The 27751-nt window shown below is 47.6% G+C and overlaps 1 protein-coding gene and 1 long non-coding RNA gene across 9 annotated transcripts in view; one reads left to right on the top strand and one right to left on the bottom strand.

Moving 5' to 3' along the window:
* Positions 1–22996, bottom strand: part of LOC100123443 (homeobox protein SIX3) — a 38412-nt gene extending 15416 nt beyond the window's left edge. The window contains exon 1 of one of the 2 annotated variants that reach the window (XM_016989498.2): positions 21528–22996. In XM_016989498.2, the coding sequence (XP_016844987.1) occupies positions 21528–22177 (650 nt within the window). In that variant the 5' untranslated portion in view covers positions 22178–22996. The remainder of the gene's footprint in view (positions 1–21527) is intronic. The other variant, XM_016989499.2, reaches the window with a different exon arrangement.
* Positions 211–27049, top strand: LOC103318000. Of its 7 annotated transcripts, none has more exons than XR_004345022.1 (4): positions 211–347; positions 851–1004; positions 25815–26016; positions 26889–27049. It is a non-coding gene; the product is annotated as an uncharacterized LOC103318000 (long non-coding RNA). The 7 variants fall into 7 exon arrangements; XR_004345023.1 differs by having other exon boundaries at positions 851–1053; XR_004345026.1 differs by lacking the exon at positions 25815–26016.
* The last annotated feature ends 702 nt before the right edge of the window (positions 27050–27751 follow it).

Below are 27751 nucleotides of genomic sequence, written 5' to 3'. Positions count from 1 at the left end.
GCGAGGGTCTTATCCGTGACGAGGCTTCTGCTAACTTTTTCCTTCTGTCTGATGGCACTTTTATTTGCTCTCGTGTATATACTTTGATCCAACGACATCAATGTATCCAGTCGAGGAAAGATTCCTTCCAGCCTGTAATTTTCAGTACTTGGAAGTGTATGTATATATAACAAAAGGAAGTGACTGTCGAGATTCAACTTCTTTCTCGACGATAACCTGCAATGTACTCGCTCGAAAAACGTCAACATTTACTTCGCAGCACCTGCGCGTGCGTATAATATCGATTCACAGGTGAGACGCTGTCGGTGTGGCTTTTTGGTGCGTATAAAACGCAACAACACGAGCAGGTAATTAGTTGGAGCGAAAATTTGTTAGTTTTTCGTGCGTTGCAGAACGAGAGAAAGTAACGCGACTACGTACGCGAAATACGCAGGGTCTCCTCTTTCGCATCCGATGCGTGGCATTTTTCCAACCTGCAGTAGCCTATTACTTTTCGTAATACGAGGAATTTCCACGCAGTGATGAGGTTTTTTTTCAGAGAGCTGCGTGTAGTAATGAAAATTCTCGCTCTGTACTTAGTTCAATTAACTGATGAAGGTTATGTTTTTTTCCGCTAATTCGCGTAGAAAAGCAAACAGCAAGAGAAATATTCGTATCACTTTGGGATATAATTGGCAACTAAATACTCATTGCTATACTAAGCAACAAATTCTTGACATCTCATATTGAATTTTTAATCGAGGGCGACTCTCTTTAATCTGGCTCCGAAGCAGTTGCATATCAGCGTTTTTTTGCGCGCAGTTCTGTCCCGATTCCAGAACAATAAGTCTCCGCTTCCATTATTTTTTAGGCTCGGTGTAGCAGCGCGCGTGCGTCTGTACACGTAAAGATATTATCTCGGAGGACGACGGCGCCGAACAAAAACGAGAGAGGATGAGGAAGAGGGACGAGGAGAAGAAGGTAATAACGCAAGAAAGAGGAGAGTAGCCGCGACGGAGCCGGAGGTAATTACGCGACGCTATCGCGCGCCAGGAGTATAGATGCTCCCTTTTGGTGTGTATTAATTTCATGCTATGCATTTGTACGTACACGAGTATACGAAATTCTCTCGTAGTCGCGTAGCGACGAATATGAAAGGTTCGCGGGGGTGAAGAACATGATTATGTGCAGTTGCAATCGACCAGCTATGATTTTATTCCGCGGTCCATTTACCCGCTCGATTGACGGGAATATAAGTTATTTTCGCGGCTAATTGTCCTTGGATCGTAAAATTCGATTGAAACACGCGCGCAGCCGAGAGCAGAACAATCAATATAATTACTCGGCTGCAACGGTGTATACATTTTTTATTTTCTCGTACATTGGTTATCAGCCTGATATTCCGCATCTTTTTTCGTAAATTTTCAATCATCGGCGTGCGCATAAAGTTATAATAGCAATACTTCGTACACACACAGTCACGCCGAGTATATAGCGCTGTTGTATGCGCACACTGCGTGTGCAGCAGGCCAGAATATATAGGCCACGAGGATATTAGCTTTACAGAGCTCGTCGCGCGCGTCAAGAACTTTATTAGAGACGTTGGCACCGGCTTACGTAAAACTGACTGACGTCCAATGCGTCGGAGGTATTCGAAAGTATAATACAAGAGTCAGCTCTCTCCGCGTCGATCGATGCCGGCACGCGAGAACATTATTATAGCGCTCAAATCCGTGCACGATGAAGAGCTAACGTATGCGATACACGAAAGCCTACAAGTCGCTTCTGTTCTCGCGACACTTTGTCTGTTTTTCTCCTTCATCGCGGCGAGTGTCTCTCTTCGTCGAAAAAGCCGTAACTGATACAACTTATTCGGCCAATTATCTCGGGGCAAGAAGCGCGCGCGAATTTCCGACGGCTGCATTCCGGGGGACTGCGTAAGCCGCGAGCGCTCGCAAAAAGTTTATAAGTGATTGAGTAATACCCGGCGAGAGGTTCTCTTGACAAAAACTCGTCGTCGCGCGCGGCTCTTTCACGAAAAGCGTAAACGAAACAATGTTACGCGCTTGTATGAGAAAAGTCGTTATCAAGCGCGCGCGCACGTGTGTCGACGACGACGACGACGACGACCGCGTCCTTTCACCTAAAACACTCGCTCGAGCGCGCGACTTTATTTCTCAGACGTGTGACACGTGTGTTATATTATTATAGCATCGGTGTGCATTTTCACTCGTTGGCGATTGAATTAGAGAACAGGTGTATTACGTATAGGCGTATTCTCGCGCGCGGATCTCCGATGTCCCCGACGCGTTGGTCGGTTGAAATTATTATCGTACACGATTTTATCGCGTCCCAAAAACCACGTATCATACTTGGAGTATATGTGCCGTATATACCGTCGCGTCACGTATATGGCTGAAAGGGGCACAAAAAGAGAGCGTCTCGACGGAAAGGGCTAACTTGCAGCGTCACATCCGCCGGGGAAAAACGGCTGCGAGCTTTTCAGATCCCGAGTGGTAGATACGTATACATTACACACGCGCGGCATCGCTGTCAGTGTTTCGCGAGGTGTGATACGTATATTCGGCTCGCGTATACATCAGCCGCTATACCGCTTGATTACATTGATACATCGGTGCGGTTATCCTCGCGTGAGTGTGCAGAGCGTGGATAATGTTACCCGGGGTGTATTTCACGCGACTCCTCCCACCTGGAACGGCCAGCAGGTTTAATTAAAGATTTTAGATTTTTCGTTGCCTTTTTATACATGCAGTGTTACACGTACGCGACCTACCGTTCGCGGAGTTTACGATGTGTTAACGCGAGCTGTTTTATTATTTTATATTTTCGATTATCATAATGTACGAGATCCGAAAATGATATTTTAATTTGCCCAGCCAGAATTGAGCTGCGCGTTCGTTTGCGAAATTGCGTACAGCGGTGCATTACATCGGAAAATGATTTTAAAGCAATCCTGTTGCGATAATTACCCATACATCATTGTTTTTCAAAGGCATTCAAAGGCAATAAAGCGTTCCGAGTGAAAAAATCTCATACAATCAGGGAGAAATTGAAAAAGCGATACGGCTACTTAAATTTTGTCCTTCATCTCTACAACACATATACACGGGGCGCCCTGCTATAAATATACGCACACACAACCGATACCGCGCTATATTATCGATCGTGATTAATGTCTCTATTGTACTCGCCGGTACACGTTCTCGAGATGCATTCAAACACTGTTTGTTTTTAATTAGGGCTAGAGAGTCCGAAGAAGAGATTACGTATAGGCGCGTTCGCTGCACCGGCCTCCCCCCTTCCAACTCCCCTCTATATCTTTTTCATTCTTCTCGAGAAGCTGAGACTTTGATGCATTACAAAAGAGAAACAGCGCGCGGGATGATTCGCGCCGATGAGACAGCGCTTTTTCCGGTGCAGCCTCGTGCATATGCGCGCTCATTCTCTCTGTTTAATAAGCTTGTTGCGCGATGCTCTTTCTCTCGCCCTCTCTTTTTACTCGGGGCCCGAAATACCGATAATCATCGCACGGATTATCGGGAGAGCGAAAAGGAGAGAGAGAGAGAGAGAGATAGAGAGAGAGAGAGAGAGAGAGAGAGAGAGAGAGAGAGAGAGAGAGAGAGAGAGAGAGAGAGAGGTACATGCATATACAGGCACAATGCCTTCTCGTTAGAAGATCGCGCCTACTGTGTGTGTAATGTATACACAGTTGGCCGCCGGCTCGTTATAAATACTCTCGCCAACGCGTGACTTTTCGATTATGGATTCGCGCGCGCGCTCTGAAATTAATTTTCCGCAAAGAAATCAGGCCGCACGCGTACATGGTACATAAGCTCTTTACGGTGTACCGTATTAACGAATTCTGGCAAAAAGCTCGAATTTCCGGAGAGAGCGCGGAATTTGTAGAAAAGCGACCGACGGTCGTTAATTAGACGGTAATCGAGCGCGATATTCGTCGCATGAGAATATCGCCGCGGAGGTAAAAAGCTAGCGGCGGCGGCGACGGCAAGAGAGGACCGGCTTTTTCTCGCAGAATTGAAACGTCTCTCGCCTGCAGTCGAGAGAGAGCGAGACCCATACTTGCGAAGGAGATCATCACGGGCCTCATCATCGTCTCACGTCTCGGCGTTTCTCGCATTTTTCGTGCGCGCGAACGGTACAGCGCGCGACTCGTAAATCCCGCGACGGCGGAATGTCACCGTGAAATTCCGTCAGTCAACGCCACGCGGAGGACTTTATCGCGATACAGTGCGCGCACACTGTACTCTCGTAAGGCGAAAATCAGTAGTGCGCGAGTGAGCTTCGTAATCGCGGAAAAAAATGCTCTGAGCGTAGCTCAGTCGATTTGTTATAGGGAGGCATTTTACGTTTTATAGAAATCGCGTATACGCCAGGCCGATACTTTTGTTGAGATCGCGAAGAAAGCTGACGGCTTTAGATAAATCGTCGTAATGAGAGCCCCGAGTGAATTTACTAAGTGCAGTCCTCGCTTCGGAACGCGTTTCGCAATGACCTGCTTGTTCCAGCACACAGAGTTTTATTTACTTATTTTTTTCGCGAAAACATCGCACATAATTGAAGAAAAAATAAAACATAATCCGTTATACATCGGATTGAAATTCACGACGAGGAGCGAGCTCTCGTGTAATTAGACAAATTGATACACTCGCGGCAACCAGTCCGGTTTATTTACCCACTCGCTACTCGACAGCTCGACATCGTCGCGCGAGCACTTGCTGCACACACACACACACACACACACACACACACACACAAACATCTAAACCGGCACCATCATAGAACTATCTTCGCAGTTTATTACATACACCTGGCGGGCGTTACATAAAATCAACTCGCCGATTAAAACTCGCGCCGCGTCGAATTAATTTACATCATCCGCGCGCTTTCCGCGATGGTGCAGCGCACACAGGAAGAGCCGGTGGGGGAATGACGACGACGACAATCGCAAATTGGATTATAATTCGCCGCAGATAAGTCACGGCTGTCGGCACGAGCGAAAATGCCATGTCGCGTGAAAGATGGCCGCCACCTGCACTCGGCTTGCATACGTGCGTATGTATGCTTGCAAGGTGTATATAGTTATATTACAATATGCGCGCGGCAATATCCTGTTTTCTAGAGATAGAAAGTTTGCAAGTCGCCGACGCGTTGTCTGCATCACCGTCTCCGCTGTTTTTACAACGGCTGCCCCCGATTTTTCAACGATTAATCTCTCACGACGAAGCATAATCGCGCAGCGAGTCATCCTACGCATTATGATCATTCGAATTATACGCGCCTCCTCCGCCGACGCATCTCCTTGTCATATTCCCCCCTGCTCTTTCCGCGGACCGTTATTGCACCCGCTTATGTATCCACCTGCGCGATCTCTCGTTTGTCAAGTGTACGTGGTATGACGCGGTCCGATTGTTTTTCCCGCGCCCAGCTTGCGATCGGTCAGGTGCGTGCATTCGCTTTATAGCGAGTGAGGGACTTCTTGCGCGAGCCGAGAATGCGGTGACATAGACATTCCATCCTGTACGTCTCGGTTGTGTGTAGCGGTTCGCCGAGCGCGAGCTCATTTTCTCCTGACGGCTGAACACGCTGCTGTCTTCGCAGGCGAGACGAAAAATCGCTGTGAAGGCTCGTATCAACGGGAATTTATTCGCTGCGTGGAAATCCATGTAAAACTCACAGTGCGTTGATCGATTGAGGAATCATCGTGAAAATTCCGTGAAGCTGCGTTGTGTAAGACGCCGAGAAAATCGCGCTAATTGATCTTGCGATCGATGTGCTGCGTATGAGATTATTGCAGTGTTTGATATTCTAATTTGAAAAGTCAATCAATAATCAATCAGCACGCTGCGAGACAAGAGAAAAATTAATCGACGACTCTGGATGTTGATCATTTATTCGTGGATCTAAAGATTGATGACTCGCTGGTGGATAATAAATGGCTACTCGATATCAAACTCTCACAATCGTTTGTAAAATTCTTTGAATCGTAGTTTAAGACTAATTTGTGAAAAACCGCGTCTGTAATTCGATTTTCCTGAAAAAGCAATCAGGCAGTATAAGCACGCTTCTTTAAAACAAGATACTCTGCTGTTTGTCGAATCTATTTGCTCGGCACTTTAGCGACGCTCGCACTTTTTACACGGATACAAAATGCCCAAAGGCAAACATGGGAGTGCATTCGATCGGATGACACACGCGAAGTCGATCCAGTGCATTTAACTTGAAACAAACAAAAAGCCCGCGCACCGCCTCTCTCTACCGTACGTATAGAATAGGTATAACCCCGATCGACACGCTGTACACTCCGCGTGTGTATTTTGCACTATTTTTCGAAAGCTCCGCCTTTTGTGCAGCGACAAAACACACGTCGCCGCCGGGCACTTAATGCCTTTAAAGCGATCCTCTTACGCCCTCGCTGCTCCCCCTGCGATGTGTATCTTCGAACGCTTGTACAGAGATTTTAGGTTATGTTTGCATTCGTAGGGCGGCGGGGGAGGATTAACCGACGCCTGGTAATCCCGTAGGCAAAGTACACGGAGTATATAATAACGAGGCGACTGTTTTTACAACGGGACGACTTGTTCACTTGTCACTTTTCTCGCTCGCTGTTTACCCCGCACGTTTGATCTCGCCAGGCCGATTTGATTTCCTTGCTGCATTTGCATTTGGCGCCCTGCAGCAGAGCTCGACAAACAGGATTTTTCGAATAAGTCCGCGCGTGTACATGTGCGTTTAACGCGATATTCCGGCGTATGCGTTACACTTTTCTTGATTTCTTTCCAGGTTTAATTGAGCGCGAGGAATCGCCTGTGTAGATTCGAAAGATCGGAACTGCATGAGAACTTGGCCAGGAATTTCATGCGTCTAATCAGATCAGACTTCGCTGCGATACTGTATACTATTGCAAATATAGCTTGAATTTGAAAGTTTAAATGAAATCCAATGGACGTCGTAACTCATTCGCTGCAAAATTGACAAGTCTTCATTTCAAAGCGTGCGATTCGATCGACGTTCGCATTATATATCGCCGCGGCCATGCACAGTCGTGTAAGGCAAATTAATAATAAAACAGAAGTTATACACTCCGTTACGCTACGTTAATGCCGGCATAATATATTTGGCTCGTATGCGAAAAGCAATTTAATCGAGAGCATTTCATTGATATAATTTATGTGAGACATATCGCGATCCGCCATAAATAATACCTCGACTATGTAATAAGAGCAGAAAAATATTGAGAAGAGAGAGAGAGAGAGAGAGAGAGAGAGAGAGAGGGAGAGAGAAGAAAAATTCGCGAGGACGTGATACTCGCGCTGTCTTTTATATGTATAAATATAAATATACTTTCACCCGGCGTATATAGCGTCTGATACACCGCGGAGTCTGCGAAGCGAGTCTCTTAAAAGGCGGTAAATCATACTCGCGGTCCTTTTGTTTTTGCCTCCTGTATATCGAACGCGCGCAACCGCACGAGCGGCGGATCTCGTCCGCGGCATGTATATACCTACACGTATTCGTTTCGCTGATTGTGCCATACATAAAATTACGATAAATAATTCCAGCTCGCGAGAGCGCGGCGTATACATGATGACCCGCGGCACTCGATTGTCTCACTCGAGATCATCCACTAATGATTCTCGCGAGCGCGCGAGAGGGAGAGAGAGAGAGAGAGAGAGAGCTTTGTGGGTGGCGCTTCTGTGTGTATGTGTATGTGTATCTGTATAGTATGCTGCCTCGGAGTAACGTGTTTTGACACTGATTTATCGGCGATTCGTCGCTCCTGATATTATTCAGTCGTATATAGAGTATTATAACACTTACTTTGCGATTTATAAATGTAAAAACTTACGCAAGATCTGCGTATATGGATAGGTTTGATTTTTTTTTGTAAATCGGCTATATTACTCACCTGTAACAAACGGAAAAGTGTACACGGTTAATAATCAACTAATTAAAGTAACCAACATTCCTCTCACACTCGAACCAACTGTCAAACACGGTCTAATCCACAGTAATAGAAAAAAAATCTCGTACACTCCTCTTATCTAATAGACAAGTGCTTCGCGCGCGCACACACATACTAATAGCAAGTATCGCTCAAGCCATTGAAAGTTCGTGGTCCCAACAATATATATACACACGCGCGTGGTATATACCAGCACACAGCAGCGGTTCTATTCACGACACAATGCAGCGGGCGCTCAATCAATTTTCCGTCCTAACTCAGTCCGGCAACTGCTTCTTTCTCCCTCTCCCTATATATACCTATAGCAGCACTATATACCTATACGCGCGAGCAAAGCGATGTGTGGACGTGAAAAATTCGTGCCCTCGGTAATGAGGTGTACTCACAAAAGCGCCGCCGCTGTCATTTGTTCTCGAGTCCACGGTCATTTGTCTGTTCCTGCTGGTGGTGGTGCTGCTGCTGTGTAGGCAGTCGCTGTATCGTCGGGACGAGAAAGGCAGACTTGCTGCCGTGCGTGACTTTTGTTGTAGGCGTCAAAACAGCCCAGGATAGAGCTAACAATGAGTCTTTGGAGGATCGAACCGCCCGAGCCGTTTAATTATCGATGCGTCGTTCGTTTTGCGCGCGCGCGGGGTCAGAAAGAGAGAGAGAGAGAGAGAGAGAGAGAGAGAGAGAGAGAGAGAGAGAGAGAGAGAGAGGTATGGTTTGAGCGATGATGACTTTGGCTGATTGTTTTCTGAATTGGCCGGCGGTCAGCTGATTAATTTCGGCCTTACGGAGTCAATACACACGAAATTCGAATCGAATTATCGTTGTGTTGGCTCAGTTATTATGTATGAACAATGCAATGCGAGCAGAGCGTAATTCATCGATTGCTTATCAATGATAGAGGGCACACTGTTATACACCTTCGATTCGAATTCTCAAATCAAAAACTCAATTTGTCTCTTTAGAGCCGCGCTCTTACTTTAATAACCCTCGACGCATCGGTCGCGAGGTACGAAACACACCTCCCAATGAAATTGATCATGAATTATTCAATGTTCGAGAAAAAATTCGGTCGCGCGCATATAAGATAAACGATCGTCGCCGTGGCGAAGAAGAAAAAGTATAGTCGTCGCGCGCGAATACAGTAGTGCGAAGCTTCTCGCGTTCGGCTAATTTATGCGCGCGCGCGCAGAGCGAGAGAGAGAGAGAGAGAGAGAGAGAGAGAGAGAGAGAGAGAGAGAGAGAGAGAGAGAGAGAGAGAGCATACCTATATGTGTAACTGTACGTGTGTTGTGAATGCGAATCGAAGCCTTCGAAGAAGGACAAGACGGAGAGGCGCGAGAAGATTTACGGCCGTATTATGAGCAGCGAGCTCATCGCCGCGGACGGCTTTAGCCGGTTAATTTATAGCTTTTTAATGGTTCATCGGAAATTTGAACCCTCGACACGGCTTTTCTCGTTTTTTGTCAAGGGATGCACAGACACCCACTGATTGAGCAGTCAGCTATGTACGCAGTCGATACCCGCGAACTATTCATATAGCATTATACGCATACGAATGTCGCGCCGTTAAAATTTAATAACCGTTACGAGTAAAACACAAGCCGCCGTAATACCGAAACTAATTGACACGCGAGGCCGAGCTACATCAGAGGTGTGCGTTGTATCGCGCCCGAGCGCGCGTTAATCTATATAGCGCATAAGAGAGCAGCATTATTATACTTTATAATGCGCGTGTCTGACATATCGCTCGAATAGACCAGGACGAGAGGCGTTACTCGTTCGTCCCGCTGTGTATGGAAAATTAAAAAAAAAGATCGAGCAACGCCTTGGGTCTATTAGGAACAGAGTGTGTATACACGGCTGGCTAAATGTTGTGGTGTACGAGGTGCAACACTTGACTTTTCGGCTGCGCTTGACAAATGCGTTTGGGATGTTTTATAAGTAGGAGTTTTCTCGCACGTGCTAGGTGGTCGATTATAGTTGTTAACTTTACTTTTTTTTTACTACAATTTGTTAATCATTACAGTTATTGGACATTTCATACATAAATGAATTCATAATAGTTCGCCTTCGTGTATAAGAAAGGTGAGATGAATTTTGGAGTGAGAATTCATCAATTTCCCAAAAAACGTGAGCAAACAAAAATACCAGCCACATCAACATAAGAAAAGGTGTCTATGTCTGCGGCTCCAGAGCCTAACGGACCCGAGTGTATCAAGGCGCACGAAAATGCTGCGTCGATCGATGAAACGATACCGGTCGAGATAAAAACTTAAACGTTCGACGAAGCAGAGTAGAGGCCCGATGTATACCTATAGGGAGCCTCACGAGTGCGAGAGAGAAAGAAAAACGAAGAGGAGCGAAGAGAGGATCGAGGAGTAAAAGGAAAAGCATGAGAAGGCGCCGCTAGAGGAATTCACTTTTTTAACTGTTTTCGTGCTCGCGCGCCGTGGCATTATTTGCGCTTGTCACGCAATGACCGGCGATCGTTTAATCGGCCGAGATGACTCTATCAAAGTGATTGATCGAAAAATCGCCGTAATTAATTATCTTCGTACTTAAAGCTCTGCATTCAATGAGGCTAAACAATTTTCTCCCTGTACATAATATTCTCGCGAAAATATAAGAGCCGAGTTTTTCTCGCCTCGATGCTTATAGCCATAAGTATACAGAGAAGCACCGACGGCACTCGAGGCTCGAATCGAGCGACACTTGTCCGATTCCCCGCGGAGAAGGCGCAAAGGGTGTATAAACACAAGAGCCTCGTTACATCGATATATACAGACACGGCTTTTGTCTTTGGCCTCGCTAAAAGCAGGATCTCTCCCTCTTTATACATACTTCGCGGACAATGCGGATATAGAGCACCGTTTTATTCTCCGAGACATTTTCGCGGGAAAATTATTCTTGTTGCGTGGTGTGTTTGCGCAGTTTTGGAAGTGACACGAGAACGCTGTACAAGTGGATTTCCCTCGTGTTTTCTTTGCGGTTGCAGCCATCAGTCAAAAGAAAACAAAGCGAAAATAAATACATCGCTTGCGTCGGCGAGAGTGAGAGAGAGAGAGAGAGAGAAAAGCGAGCATTTAAAAGCTTGCGGTGAGTGCACCGCTACAAGTTGCAGTATATAGCGCCACAGGCTCCGAGCCTCTCGAAATCTATTTTCATCGGCGTCACTGCCGGACAGATGTAACTTTGCGTTCGCGGCAGCGACGCGTGCATCGATCATCAAACGCTCTCTTTCTCTCTCTCTTTTCCTTCGTCTCCCCCAGTTATTCTCTCTCTCTCTCTCTCTCTCTCTCTCTCTCCAATCTGCAGTCAATTGTTTCCAGCTAAACTGTTTGCCTTTCAGTCGGCACCCTTTTGCCGCTCGCGCGCGAGCGGGACGACTATTTGCTCCGTTAAACGCGCGTTGAAAAAGATCGAGTTCTGCCGGGAGCTTCGTATTTTGTGTCTCGCCCGTGTGTGCTGCTCCCGCTCTCTCTCTCTCTCTCTCTCTCTCTCTCTCTCTCTCTCTCTCTCTCGCTCTCCGCTTCTGCACTTTGACTTGACTTTTTTCTTTTTATTTGGGACCGCTATTTGTTTGCCGTGAGAGCGAGCGCTCTTTGATTTTTTGGAACTTTATACGAACGAGAGACGAGAGAAGATCGAAAGAGAGAGGGGAGGGCTTAAAAGCTTGCGTGGATATACGATCGAGGATATGATAACGCAGTTAGCGGTCGAGGGAGAAGGATGCGGTATACTTTCGATTCGTCCTTGTCAATTTTGTACGGCAATTAGCTTCTTTCTGTGCGGTTCGTTTTTGTACGTCTCTATATGTGCGAGAGACAATAGAGAGCGTGTCCGACGATTTTTCAAAAACCGCATTGTGGTTGGAAAATGACTTGACACAATGAGGCAGAAAGATTCCAGGTAATTTAAAAAAACCTCGAGAGTCTCGCCACCAGGCGCCGAAGAGCAAAGTATACTACAAATTTTCTTTTGCTCCGAAAGAAATTCCCCGCGGAGTGTACGCGCCCTCATCGCGGGGATCGTTCGATACATAGCGCAGTAGGCGTTTTTCATCGCCGACGGCGCGCGTATATGCTGATGAAGCTATAAAGTCGAGAAAAAACAAAAGGAAATTCTATCGACGTCTTCGACACTTCGATACTACTCCGCTCGTGTTCGCTCTCCTCTCTATAATATTCAGGCTGAAATTAAGACGATATACAAGCGGCGCGCGATATGGCTTTTCAATTTGAAAACAATTAATCATCTCGCGGACGCGTCCTCTCCCCTCCATAATGTAGTCCGCGTCCAGCGCGGTAACGGCTTAATTATAAAACAATCACACGGCGAGCGTAAGTAAAATAGCCGATCGTCGACTATGTGCTAAATCATGCTTGGCTCGTTTGTTATACCTCGCGCGCACTAAACATCTATATAACCTACGCGCGCTGTATACCTATATATGTATACACAGTCTTCTTTCGATCGCTTTTCAAGGGATCACGCCGCCGCGCGAGAAATGCATGCGCTATGCCTCTGGGAGTCGCGCAGCGGTTAATAGTTGCGTGTTTATAGGAGGATGAACCCGCACGTTGAGTAGAAACGAGTTTTCTAACGAGGCGAGTCATTTTTACGAGGGCGTGATTTTACAATACTTATAACACCGCGCGGCGCCCTTCGCGCAAGATCCGATCTCTTGATGTATATAACCCACACGAGAGGTTATTGTCTGAAACAGCGTCGGAATCGTGCTCAGTGGATGTATGCGGATCAATTCGAGATTAGTGTCGTCGGCGAGGCGTGTATCACTACATCAAAGCGAGAGCGCGCGAATCGGCCGTTTTCGAAATCTCCAACCGCACAAGTATATATAAGAGCCAAAAGCTCTCGCCGTCGTCTTCGATTCGATATTCAAAGGTATCGTCTCGATCCGACGAATAGTCCATAATCCGTCATCGATCGATCTATATACGTTTCAAGATAGCCCGCGCGAGAGAGAGAGAGTCCTTTTCATCCTGTAGGCCCGGCATGACACGCCGCCCGCGGTTGCCTCAAAAAGGCACGCCATTATGAGGGGGGAACGAGTTCACGCGGACCTCCGTGTAAAATCGTGATCCTTTTACACGTCGAGCGGAAAATTTGGAGAAGCCGCCGCCGCCGCTGGTCGTTGTCTCGAATTTTTGACCCCGAACTCGATACTTACAGGTATTCTGCGCTCACGTGAAATTCGAGGAAAGTGCGGAGAAAATCTCGAGCTTCTGTGTGGTCACTCGGCATATTTGCATATCGGACACGGACCATCGCGACGTGTAAATCATAGAAATCGCAACGCCTACGCGTATCGACTTCAGTCTATAGCGGGGATTAAACGTACAGGTACCTGTATATGAGCTGCAGCGGAGCGCGAAACGACCAAAACGAAAAAGTCATCGAGGAAGAGAAAAGAGCGAGCAAAAAACCAGCGTCCTTTTAAGCCACTTCTTTCATACACACACAGGCACGTCGCAGAGCGATCATAGGATGTGTTCAGTCAAGTTCGAGCTAAAAAAATCCTGCCTCTCTCTCTCTCTCTCTCTCTCTCTCTCTCTCTCGCGGTATCCTTTTCCTTCTTCGATACATCTCCGATGATCTCACATTATAGCTCTTCGCTCCTCCTTTTTTTCGTTCTCGACATCGAACACACACACACATTCTCGGCAAATTTTGGTTTTCATTCATGCTCGAGAGGTTCCTTCTGTTTCTACGTATACGCGCAGTCGGCTGCAGGTACCTCTTTGGGATCCTTATTTTGGGCGGCATATCGGGATACACCCAATACACAGTGCCACCGCAGCGCTATAGCCGTGTCTCGTGGTCAGATTGTCAGCTGCTTAATTAAGCGTGAAACGAGCGCGAGGGGTAGCAGCAGACATTCGATACACCCCCAAGTCTAACGGGTCGTTTTATATACCTTTCGGAAAACGGCAGCGGCGGCAGGTACCTGACCGCGCGAGTCCTTCTCTTATTATACGCACGCTATATGCATACACGTGGAGACCACGCGTGCGGAGAGTATACGGTGGTAACTGGATATATCGCCGAGAGAGCAGTGCTCTGGAACTCTATATCACAGGTGTTGCGGCTCTCTGCTCCACTTACCTGCGCCGCGCGCGCGCGCGAGTTCTCCGAGAGATCGGAGGTGTATCGCGTGCGCCAACCAAGTAGCGAATCGCCGCCTCTTTTTGCGCTTTCCGCGGGCTAACCGAGTCGGGCTCGCCGCGAATTTCACGATTCAATGGAGCCTTTCTTTTAGTACGCTTTATGCGCGCCTCCTTCGCTCCTCGTATTATTCAGCTGATGAATATACCACGGGAGTGTTGTATACTACTTGTAATGAGCAATTAGGTATAGTCATCGTGACAATGGACCTTCTTTCGACGAATCAGCACATCAGCTTCGTATCACGTTTCCATTAAGTATGCGCAGTGTATATCGCTTACCGCGAAACACTTCTTTCCAAAGCCTTGAAAATACCTCGAAAACACAACTCAACTCCCTTCTGCAGTGTCTCTCTCGCTCTATTAGCCGCGAGACAATCCCTGTAGACACATTCACGACCTCCTCCGATGCACGTACTCGCGTCAATTTACATTGTTCCTCGCGCTCTCGTGCGCGTGCGTGTACACACACTGGCCGCGCATAGGAGCTGTTCTTCTCTATCCTGATGCGAGCATACGTCGAGTGCCTCGTTCTCGGGGATATACCCTTGACGATCGAGTAGCAGCAGCAGCAGCAGCCTTTCAGCGCGCACAGACGTAAATGGCGTTGCTTTAGTGACCTAATGAGTGGCCATTACCGGGCGCATCCCGTCCGCTCTCTTAACGATCTCGCCACTACTGTGATGGCTAACCCAACGTGTCTTCTGTGCAGCGTTTGTATGACGATCGATGCCGCCGCTGGCATGTACGTGGATGATCGTCTCCCGCGCTCATATACTACATAACCCGCTTGTCCATGGGATCGTTTGTCTTGAAGCACCGAACAAAAGCACGTGTGTGTGTGTGTGTGAGAAACTCGTTAGATCGCGATATTCTTTTCGCGTATTATTGCGAGGCTTTCAGAGCCGATTTATTTTTATCGCGCAGACGGTAGAGCCCGCCGTTATTGTTGTTGTTCCTCGGGCTTTTGTGCAGCTGCCGTCTGTTTTGGATAGCTCCTTGATGAAGCGGCGTAATTAGCTGCGGCGTTACACCGGTATTGCAGTTATACAACGGCTTGGCTCCCATTTCTTACCGGATTCGTTACAAATGAGCCGGAAAATCGAGGGTGAAAAAAATTCATTTCTGGAGAATCGACTTTCGTCACACTCGCATCAGGTGCGTGGCTGGCTATGATGAGCGCCGACGATCCAGCACGTCTGTCTTTTCCGTAGCGGGCGCTTCCTCGGCCGAACGAGTTCACTAAAAAGTTACGAGCACAAAACCGACGGCGGCTTGTAACGACTCGTGTCTGAAGTATGGCAAGTGAGAAAAGTGAAAGGCGCGCGTTACGTCAACGTGCTCCACGATAATTCCATCCCCAAAACACGACTGCGGTCCAATATTTCGCCCTTATACACACAACACCCCCGGGAACTGGGATATGCGACTCCCCGTCGCGCCACGCGGGGCGCGAAAACGACGAGTCTCCCTTTCCTCCTACGCTGGAAACAAAAAGCAGCTATATCTCGGCAGCTGCAACGGCACAAACCGACTCGGACACGCCAATCGGCTATTTGTAACCTGGACCTGGCGGGCTATTTTTTTGTGCGTCTTTGCGCGTCAAGGGAGAGATCGCCCTTCGACGGCAATGACTCTAATTATCGGAAAATTGGCGAAATTGATTTTCTCACGGTGGCGTTTGAAGCATACATGAGATTTCGCGCATTATCAAAGCTCGCCGCATAATCACCGACAGCAGCAGCTCTTCGCATCAGCAAGTGCATGAAGCAAAATAAGGAGCGAGCAATGTAAAAAAAAGCCGAGAGATCAGAAGCGGATCATCATATCGTGACAAGTCATAAATCACATCGTCGCTGCGCGCATCTGACAAATTTGTACAAAAAACCATATCCAACATTCTCCGTACCCGATAAAGGGGGCTGGCGCACCCGCCTCTTATAACACCCGAGTCCCCGCACAATATGATATATCTCTCATGAACGTCGAAATTTGGAATCATTAGAAAGTCAGAGAGGCGCATCTATCACTTTTGCCTACGCTTCTCTCGCTCGCTTTGCCGCGCAGGTATGCCTATATATAGAGAGCGGGGCAGGTGTCATGGCCCGCTTAATGACGACGGGCCCGAAAATTCTGAATTAATCATCATCGCGCGCGCCGCCGCCGCGAAGACAAAGGGGCGCAACGCGCTTCCCTCCGGCGAAATCGCTAGCTTTTCGGCAGCTTCGCGCGAAACTAATGATTTTTGATATTGTGATGATGATGATGATGCTGGCCGTGTCCCGGTGATCGCATTGTGCGCTTGATGAGATTTGCTTATATACGATTAATTCAGCTGAACGAAGAGATATTATAGTCGATCTAATTAAACTTCATTTATTTCGAATTTGTTCGCTTTATTCTACAGTGTGAAAAATTATTATGCTCAGCATAACCCCGACACTGCATGAAAAAATATTGACGAGGGACGGCCGCGAGTGCACTACAACTCTTGACTCGAAAATTAATTAACGAATCTCGGGCAAACGCATTTAATTCTCCGAAAAGTTTCGTCATCTCTTTCACTCACTCCGCGAACTCTTTGAAAACTTAAGCGCACCCAAAGTTCTCCCTCTCCTTCCACCTCCCATATATCGATCGTGCAACGCGAAACTTTGCGCCGCTGTACCGATATCAGAGAGAGGGAGGGAGGGAGGGAGGGAAGAAGCTACCCTTCCAAGACGACGAGACTCTACTTCGCCGCGCAGGCAGCTTATACGTGCGCACGGCGCGCCTGACGTGTTTTCCTTTCTTCGATCCTCTCGAGGTTATCAGATTTTCATAAAGTCACTTGCCCGATGTCTCTACTTTTTCATTGTCTCCCTGATGCCAGTGCGCGGAGCTTCGATATTCGCTCCCTTCTTGTGCGTCTTTCTCTTTTGGCAGCTTCTGTATACACATATAGCGCCGAATCACTTCGCCGCCTGTCGCCGTGTGTGCAGGGGAGAAGAAGCTTTCTCCAAGAAAAATACGAGGATCACTATAATTTTTCCCGATGCCTGTGCAGCTCTCGTCTTTTGTTTCGATTATTAGATGGTATACGTTATAACAGCACAAATACTTATTCATCTCAATTTATGTATCGAATACGATTTTACAAGTAAAATTGAAATCGGTCTTCATTACTGGCATTGTGCGGGCTGCGAATTCGATCCTATTGAGCGATCAGTGATTGTACATCCAAAAAGTAAGAGAGAAAGAGATACGGGCTCGTATGCGTACAATAAAGCGAGCATCGAAATCCCATTCATCGCAGTTCTTCGAATTGCCATCGTATCGGTTTCACCTATGCACACTTAAATACACTGAAAGACGCGGACTGGCAATGATACTCTGATTTTCGAATAGAAAAAATAGACCACTGCGCAGTTACATTGGATATAATAATCGAGATCCAAAAATGCGATCATGACTCGATCAAACGACTCCCGCATATCAGCAAAAATCTCGTACATAATACGCATCGCACAGAGAGCCGCTAGGAACTCGCTCGACAGAACACAGGGAGATAGCCTCGTCGTATACACGATCTGTACAGAAGAGAGGAAGGAGATTGCTCCGGGGCGTGTGTACGCGGGGTCGAGACGTCGAGAGCATATTGAATAACTCGCTCGCTGGACCGCGAAAATATACTGGCACAGCCGCCTCCTGCCGCGAGCTAGTTCTCTCTCTGAGCGATGAGTCCCGGATCGACCTTCTTGAAAAGGACGTCCGCAGAGCATCCTCCGGGCTAATCTCCGTACAGAGCCTCGCTTATATTCCTTGCTCGTCATTTTCTCATTTTTCGCTCTCCTTCGTGCTTTATCGTTCCACTGTTTTCGTACACCCGCAGGTTTTTTGCTTCTCTGTAATTGTCGCATTGTTTCATGTACACCTGCATTGACGAACGCGTTCATATTTATAACTGTGTATAATCTTCGACGACCATTTCACATTCAGCGAATACATTTCTCTCTTCATACATCGCGGTATAGCTGAAGCACACACGCGACGGTAGGCGTCGTCGTAATAACTCATGCGCGAGGAGGAAACGTGGCCCGGATCCAGAAGACAAGCGGCGGCACCAGCGCGCACGTAAGCTGAGTCGACGGGAAAAAGCTCCGACGAAAGAGAGAGGCTGCGAAAATCACGCCCGGGAAATTGGCTGAGTCGCGAGCAAGCAGAAATGCAAATCTCTCATTTTTTGCGAGATTTTTATGCGAAGCAAAAACGTATCTTCTGAATGATTTTTTGTCGCGTATGAATTTTCTATTTCTGTACTTTATAAAGTTATTATTCTGCAGACATAAATAGCCGCGATCAATTATATTCGAAATTTCTATATAAATTGCCGGAGAATTCACTTTATGGAAATAAAAGGCAAAGCCTGACCGACAATTCATAAAAAGAAGGCAATTAGTCTTTTGTGCAGCAGTAGCGCTCATTATGCTTAATTAGCCATGTCGTCCAATATATATGAGTCTGATCGCTGCTCGATAAAAGGCACGTATCAATTACGCCGCGTCCACTCGGCGGAGTGTTGCGCAATATAGCAATATATTAATGGCGTGTGGGGCGCACTTTACGCGAGCGCGTTAATCATTGCGGATATGCGCATATGTAAGATTTGGGACGTAGATTTTTAATTTTCTATCAAAGCTATAATGCACGGTCGCGTTGGCGAAAGGACTTTTGCATTTTTAAGGTTTAGCGTGTACAGTGTATTGAAACGATATTTTCACACTGCTTCTCGTTAGATTATCGCCAGAAGCGGGATTTAATGATTATCGCGTACTTAAGAATTTCACACAGTACTTCCTCTCGAGTGCAGCTGTATAACGATATACGAGCCCGAAAACTCTGTCAAAGCTTGTAATACCGAGGATCCGTGCGTGTTTTCCCGCAATTCGCACGCCATAATTTATCGCGCTACGGCCACCATAATAAACATATAAATATAAACAGCGACACAGAGAAACTGCGACGGGTGTCATATCGAGCCGGTCTCTCCGGGAAAGCGGGGCCGCTAGATAGAGACCCTTATTTAGTAGCCGGGGTTTTTCCCAGAGCCGTAAATCAAGCTTCGAGGTGGGTCACTTTCTCGGTTACATCTTGCTGCAGAGGACAGCTCGGAAAACATCGCAGCGCGCACGCACGCGCGTGTGCAGGGAAACCCTCAGCGCCTCCCCGCAGGACGAGGACAATAATGATGACGCCGATTCCCTCAGCGGGCCTCTTAAGTTGAGTCCGTACCTCCTGTGCCTACTTTCAAGACCCGCGTCTCCCGACTCTCTATCTTTCTTCCCGGTGCGAGCCCGTGTATAAAGCTTGCGGAACGACTAAGACGACAAATCGGTCAACAGTAGGGCCACCAGTCGTTACCTGCAGCGCCTGCCGCTGCGGCCCAGAAGAGGCTAGAGCAGAGAGCTCCGAGAGAGAGAGAGAGAGAGAGAGAGAGAGAGAGAGAGAGAGGTGGTACTGTACTATACCGAGGAAACGACAGGTGGTGGTAGTGGGGGTGTGAGGATGCTTCGAGTGGCTCACGCGTAGGAGGACCTTTAACGACAACCTCGTGACTGATTGAAGGAGAAGGGGATTATTGCTATTATTGGTGCGTCGGAGTATAATATACCTGGGAATTCCCCGACCGATTCCTGGATAAGTTTTGTCACAGACGCACACGTCTGCAACGCGAGCTGGGAAGATGAGTCAGCGATAAGAGTCCGCGGAGCCGTCCTACGATGCATAGCATGTGCTCGCATCGTAGACATTAGCTCAGTGGTTATAGTACCTATAGTGGTTATATCTCGGGGTCCGTGGTTCAAGCCCGCGTCTACTTTTTTTCGCTTTCCGACTCGTCTCCTCTCCGTCCGTTAAGTTTACTTGATTGCTACTCGATATATAGCAGTAGATGTGGGAGGACCGTAATACAGCCATGCGCTGGCTTACCTGGACTCGGCCATTTAAACTTTGACTGCGATTATGGATTTATGATTATTAATTTTGTACACATCAGTTGAAAAAAGCAATTTTTAAAAATGATATCGTACTATACTCGAGAACAAACCTATTCCCCGTATTGCAATCACGAATCGAGATGCAGACACTGCGACAGCAGAGAGCACCGGGGACACTCGCGAAAATACGATTTGAGAGGCATAATTTGAAAATAGAGCGCGCGCGGCGGCGGCAGCGGCCGACCCTCGCCCGTCGGACGTCGAAATGAAATTACGCGACCCTCCGTATATACGCACGTATATAACACAGGGACACTATGTGTACGCGTCTCTCTTTCTCTCCGTCTATGTCCCGCGCGCGTCTCGTTCTGCGGGGGCACAATAAAGGCATTCGCCGAGGATGAGCAACGGCCCAACAATTTCGTGCGAGAGGGATCCAAACCGCTAATCGTTTTGCGATTAACTTCCATTAAACGCTACTTAATAAACAATATTAATACGCGAATACTGGGCGGGAGCGAGGGTTTTAATTTTGCGACGAGTGGCGGAGTGTATGTAATTTAAAGTTGGTGAGAGGGTGACGCGGAGAGATGAGAGTGCTGAATGACTTCGAGAGTATGCATTGATGTGGAGTGTGCTACTCGTCGATGCTTCTTTTGAGACTGGGGAATGAGACCTCGAAGCTTTGTCTAATGTCGCGCGAGCAGAATATAGTGCTCATAGGAGAGTCTAGTGGTGGTTATAGCTGAAGCTGATGGTGTGTCAAGTGGAGCGAGTGTGCGTATTTTTTCGAGCGAGAGTTTTGTTGTCATATTGTGCGATACTTGCTTGCGTCGATTAGAATACCAACACACGTTTTTTGCTTGTATCAAAGTTCTAGAATGATTTTAGAATATTTTATATAACGAATAGAACAGTGTTTGGACAACAAAATATTCGGAAGAGAAATTATATACATTTTATTATTGCATATAACGAGGCATTGTGCACGCGAGTCTTTGAATGCTGCTATCGTACTCGTATAATAAAGACATTCTACTCCCATATTGTTTTGCTCATTGAATTAATGAAAGAGAACACAATTAATTTGAGGCGGCGGATGAAAAGAGTAATTCTTAGACTATTATTCAATTTAAGTTTCGAATTTAATGCAATTTCAGCTGAACTTAATGAAAATTAAAGTTGATCTAGGTTCACTGCGTAAAAATGTTGCACCGTTGTTGCATTGCAAAGCTCAACAATTTAAGTGATAATAATTATGTCCGTATACGGTTATCTACTCTGATCACTCACGATACCAACATGAACAGTCCTATAGTCATAACCTTCCACTTCGATTTCACACTTCCAATTAATAAATCCAGAATGAAAAATTGCAAACACCTGACATACCTGTTTTTAGCGGCCGCAGCTCTGTCCCTCTGCCTGCGATTTTTGAACCAGTTGCCGACCTGCGTGGGCGTCAGTCCCGTCGCAGCCGCGAGCTCCCGCTTCTTCCCCGGGTTCGGATAGGGATCCTGCAGGTACCACTCTCTCAGTAGCGACCTGGTCCTCTCCTTGAAACAGTGCGTCTTCTGCTCGCCGTCCCAGATGGTCCTTGGCAGTGGATATTTCTTTCTGACCCTGTACTTGTCCACGGGGCCAAGAGGCCTGCCCCTGAGTTTCTCCGCCTCTTGATAGTGCGCCTCGAGCCACATGGCCTGCAGCTTGCCGTGCGAGTCCTTCGTGAACTTGTGCCTCTCGAGGATCGCGTAGAGTTCGCGGTAGTGGCCCGAGTGAAACGCAACGATTGCCCGAGCCCTCAGTACCGCCTCGCTCTGATTGAGCTCCTGGATGTTGGGGTGCGCGACGGGCAGGCTCCAGAGGAACCTCGCGAGCCGCTCGATGTCGCCGGATTCCTCGAGGGTCTCGCAGACCGTCGAGACCTGGCCCACAGTGAACGAGAGGGTGGGCAGCGCGAACACCGGCGACGGCACGATGGGTCCGTTGCCCGCGCTCGGCACCGTTGTCGCTCCGGGACCCGCTGGTGCCACTGCCGACATTGCTTTCAGGATACTAATTTTACCGCGGCTTCGGAAACACCTGCGCCGACGGATCGCGAATCGCGCTTTCCTCGACTGTACGTATCCTCGCTCGCTTATATCTAGCAGGCGCTATTTGGCTTGAGCATCTTTCCGCGGGTGCTCTGCACTGTTTTTTTCTTTAATATTACTAAATGAAAAATCGAGTTAAAGCTTATTACGAAGCATTGATTGCACTGAACACTTGGTTAAAATGTTGGATAATGGTAATAATAATAATCTCATCGATATGTCACTGTAACGTCATCGTGCTCCGGCGCTCCTAATACTCTATACTGCAACGTTTCACGACACTTGCGCAGCACGTGACCAGCACATTGGTTTCACTTTTTTCATGGTTTTCGTGTCTTCGTCTGACTCAGAAAGTGTCACCACTCGGCGAGTTCTTCATCGTTCAATGTTCCTTCACTTTCACGCTACTCTCGATGTTCGCATAGTCCCATGACCACTGCACGTAAACTTGTAAAGCTACGCACTCGAACTCGCGCGACTGCAAATAAATGAAGAACCAAATCCACTGTCCTTGCGCCTGCCTATACAGCTTAGTTTCGGAGCAGCCGCATACGGTGAGTGAACCGAGCAGTCGTCTCAAATCGAGGAAGCCGAGAGATGCTCTTCGAGCGGCAGACAGCAGAGGACGGGCTCTCTGCCGCGGCTGCTGTTGCCTCGATCGTATCGGATAGCAAACTGGTTTCGCTTACAAGCCGGCATCTCGGTGCCGGCCCTACCCAGGCATGATACGTTTGTATGCCTGCCTTCGAGCTGCTGCTGCTGTCGCCAGCGCTGCAACGCGAGCCAGTCCAAGCGCGAAGAAGGGGGATCTCTGCCTTTCTCTCTCTCTCTTTCTCTCTCACTCTCTAACTCTCTCGTTCTCTCTCTTTCTCTCCGGTGCGCAGGTAGTTCCTGCCCCGGCTTTCTGCGCCTATCCAGTCTGCCTCCGCCTCGTCTCTCCCCCTCGCACCAGCAGCCAATGAGAGGCCACGCCCACGTGGTCCCGGACGATTGGCCGGATCTGGTGGCCGTTGCCAGGGGCAACCAGGCTCGCGCTCGCACACCGCGCCAGGGACTTTGTGTACCTAGCCGTGGCGAGCATGTGTGTCAGTTTAATTACCCCCACCGCGCGGGGTCTCCCCTCCACCCCCAGTCGGTGGGTCACGTGTGCCTTTGTGTGAGAGAGCGCGCAACGCAGTGTAACCCCGCTTTTCCACCCTCGCGCGAGGCATTCACGCCCTTTGCGCGCATGTGTGTGCGTGTGCGGCGGGGATTCCCCTCAATGTCTCTGCCGCAACCCCCTACTTCCATCCTGAGAGGGGTCGCTGCAGCAGCGGGAGTATATTGCGATATGATGAAGAGCCGCGCGGAGAGAGCCGAGCTCCGTACGTATATAGAGTCTAGTTCGTGCAATGCTCTTCGCTGCTGCGATGATGCGATAGAGGGAGATGACGACGACGACGGCGACTCTGCGGGGTACCTACACCAGGAGAAATTGAGGAGGCGAGCGAGTGGGAGTAAGCCACGGAAGAGGATGGAGGTGGGATGCGCCTGACGGGAAGATAGAGAGCAAGAGAAACATGATAGCAGCGCCGCCGTGGCTGATCCCTAGGACACGCTCTGCTCTGCGTTCTCGCTTCGTGACTTTTTGCTCTCGTCTTCCCAGCTGTACTCTTTATTCCCCCCTCTCGCTTATACTAGGTCTGCACAATAACGGACGCGTAGATTGACAGGCTTTTTTTCTTCCTTCGACTTTTACCAGCTTCCACTTCTGTTTCGCTGCTCCCCTTTTCCCTCGCTGGCAGCTTGCGGCTCCTCGGTCGTTTTCTCTTCTTGCGAGATCTTGCGAGATGACTTATATACTCCGATCGAATATAGAATTCGTCGAATATCCGTAGCGCAGCCGAGGACTGTGACGAGGGAATCGCTTTTCTCTCAGTCAGCAAGGAGTTCTAAAAATCTGTTTTATATAGCGGTGATCTCTGCTGTTCTTTTACTTTCTATAAAATATTATCGTTTAATGACATCATAAACTTTGTGTTAAAACCTATATTATTTATACAAAGTGTACAATTGCAAATGTGTCAAAGGTCAAGGAGCTCAGTCGCGGTTTGGTGTCTTCTATGGAAAGTCGCGTCGACGGTGCAGGTATCTACCTATCATAGGAAGGGATGATGTGCGGCGGCGCCGAAACGGTGTCGCGCTCCGTTTTATCGAGCGCACCTCCTCGGAGTCTACTCTCGTACTCACACACTCCTTCGACGCGATTCTCGAGAGTGTTTTCTTGTCGGAGAAATAGACGCATGTTTTAAGCGCGTTGATTAGATTTTCAGGTACGAAGAAAAGAATATTTCATATGCTCAATAACGAAACTGACGCCCTGTATATGGTTACATTATTGAATGAAACGGTCGAATAATTCAATCAGTCGCATCATACATTACAGCACCTCGACATCGCCAATAGTCATTAGCTTAGTTGCTTTAATAAAATTAAGCTCGGCCTCGCGGCACATGTGTGCTCTCATATTTTCCCGCGAAGAGTCGCTTAGCATAGTAATGCGACGAGAAGCTGACGTAATCCATCAGCTGCGCCCGAGCCGCCGCAGCTCAAGAAAACATTTAAGTCCTCGATGACAGTAGGTGCCGAGGTAGACACGTATATCTATAAGTGTAAAACTTAAATGCGCATTACTAATTGTAGATATTTTGCCTTATGATCACACGGGAATGGAAACCTGCTTTATGAATATGTATCATGTATAAGCAGGCATATGCCTCCTGGTAGAGAGAAAAATTCATAAAGGTAAATGCGATTAGGGAAGCACCTTTTCATTAATCTTCGATCATATTAAGAACAATCGTATAAATTATCTTTCTGCTTCTCGACTAATATGACAATTGATTTTATAAGCACATGTAAACATTTTATTAAAAACATTCAAAAGATAATCGCCGACACGCTCCCACTTTAATTTGCGGTCGATTCGATTCCCGCACACCGACTACACTCATAAGGGATGTTTCCACTTTTCGAGCCCGGCTCCCGCGTAAATATAATCCAGCGCTCGACAATGTCTGTCTCTCGTAAACGTATAGGTATAGAGCGCAGAGGGCTATAATGGCGCGATTTTATTACCGCGCGCAACTGCGGCCGCTTCTAATGGACTCGAGCCCCTCTTACACTCGATGGCGCGAACGAATCCACCCTCCCTGCGTATTTGATTATTCATATCGGCGCTGCGCTGCTCGTTGCATTCCCCCTCTATATACGAATCTCTCGTTTCTATTTGTATGAAATCTCGCGCTCGCGCGCGCGGTAATGCGCCTGCCATTCGTTTCGCTGGAATATTCAGTATACGAGCGATGCTAAGTGCGGTGATCGCGTTTTTGCGGGATTTTATGCGAGAAAAAAACTTGATTCCCCATTTCTCCACGTATAAATGCGTCGGTTTAACGCGAGGGTCAAGTTACAGCGCTATATACGATATACGGCTATAAAAATTTATATCGAGCACTTTTTTTTATTTTTATAAATGCGGAAAATGTTTGTAATGTTGACGTTGCAAGGTCCACGGAAATTCAAGTGTAAAACTCATGATTTGCAGCCCGTTGGAAAACCCTGGACGCTCAGGACAATCCAAAACGTAGGGGTATGGGAGGAGAAGAGGAATAGAGAGAGCGAGGTTAAATGCAAGGATTCGGGGATTCCCCAGGGCGGATTTCGAGGGTCAGCGTAGGCAAGGCCCACAATCAGGTACCAGCAAGCCCCCGTAGAGCAGTCGGAGCGGGGTCGAAAATCGAGAAGTGGTAAATACTTATTGGGCCTAATTAGCGAGCTACTGGTGGTTTCGTTCTCGTATTTGCAGAACTGCGTGTACACGATGCTCCAAAGGGGGAAAAGAGAGATTTAAGGATGCATGCGAGAAACGGGTTCGGACCGTCGTACATATTGTATTTATCATAAAAAGCTTTCAACTTGGTCTCGTTCGTGCGTTGCTAAGCTATGTTGGCTCGCAGTACTTCTACAAACAGAAAATATTTTCCAAAATTATCCTTTCAAAAGTTCGCAATATTTTTATATAGTGATAATATTTATCGCGTATGAATATTCAAAGTGCGCGCACGCGAAGCGCGAGGTAAAACGCCGTAAAAATTAGCTTTTCATTCAGCCGCGCGCGCGAATCGATCGCTCATAAAATTTCAATCGCGGTTCATAAATTATGAAAAGATCGAAAAATAAAGTCCGTTATTTTATAGGCGCTGAGCCGTTCAATTATTAACGCGCGTCGTTGTGGATAAATCGAAGCGTCGACTGCTATAGAGCTCTCGCGAACGCGCGCATGCATTTTTGAAACATAACGGATTGGCGTACGCTTAATTACGGTGTATATTAGGCCGGCGTATTTGCATAGAGCGACGACGGTGTCGCGCAGTCCGGCGAGTTTATACGCAGCACAGATGTGAGGACTAATACAGTATAAGCATCGCTCTAACGATAATATACAGTGGCGGCCCGCGCATGCGCCGTATCACACTCGATCCTTTGATTATGAGGATCGCTCTATCGCGTGCGAGTCGTCTGTTTGCCGACGCACACCACCGGAGGCCTCCACGCAAATTACTGCATAGCTCGAGGTGCGCTGTATATTATATGTGTATAGCAATATCTTTTCTTTCAGTGTCGGCCGCTCAATCATCGTCGCTGACGTCGTGTTTAATATTTTCTCACGTGGCGATCGCACAGGAACGAAGGAAACTTCCTATATTATATTGGGAATGGTGTAAACGATCACGAGCGTGTGTACACGATAATAGGGTAAACAAGACACCCGAAAGCGAATTATTATACTATCACGTTTTGGATAATGTTACAACAGCAGGTAATCTCAAGTTTTTGCGGCGTCACCGCGTTAATCTATCACCTCGCTAAATCGCCGCGGGAATTATTTTAACATCCATCACAGCCTCGTTGTTGAGCAATAGTGTGTGTATTCAACATTTTACGCACTCGCGATGGATATAATCGGACGGCGAAAGGAATCAATATAGTTTGAATATAACTGTATGTTACGCAGGGTTTTAGGATTTTGTTTCGAAAGAGAGTAATCCAACTTTGAGAATATCTTTATCAATAACTGTCCCCATCGTCAGAGCAAATGGAATCTTATTTTCCACTCCACAAGATCCAGCACACAATATATAGGTATACCCGCAGAAAGTCAGGCTGGTAAAAAAAGAGAATAACCCTCGGCCAAGAATGGATAATTATTTGCGGTTTATCCGAAACTCAGCCGCGTACTTCGCGCTCGTATTACTCGTTTCCGATACGTGCCATTGCGGAGGGTTAAACAGATCGCTCGCGGTGCAGCAGCTCTCGCGCGAAAAAGTATATAAGGGCGAGACAGATCCCCAAAAGTCCCCCATACATATAGCTACACATACCAGGTCCATTGTCCTCATCGTGTGACAGGCGTTCGCGTACGCGTACGCGAGCAGCTCATTGGCGAGCGAGGACGTATCGCCGGCCGGGATAATCCTCTTT

The sequence above is a fragment of the Nasonia vitripennis genome, chromosome 5 (genome assembly GCF_009193385.2).
Source record: "Nasonia vitripennis strain AsymCx chromosome 5, Nvit_psr_1.1, whole genome shotgun sequence".
NCBI classification, from domain to species: Eukaryota; Metazoa; Arthropoda; class Insecta; order Hymenoptera; family Pteromalidae; genus Nasonia; species Nasonia vitripennis.
The sequence above is the reverse complement of the archived record's forward strand: the minus strand, read 5'-3'. Positions and strand labels throughout refer to the sequence as shown.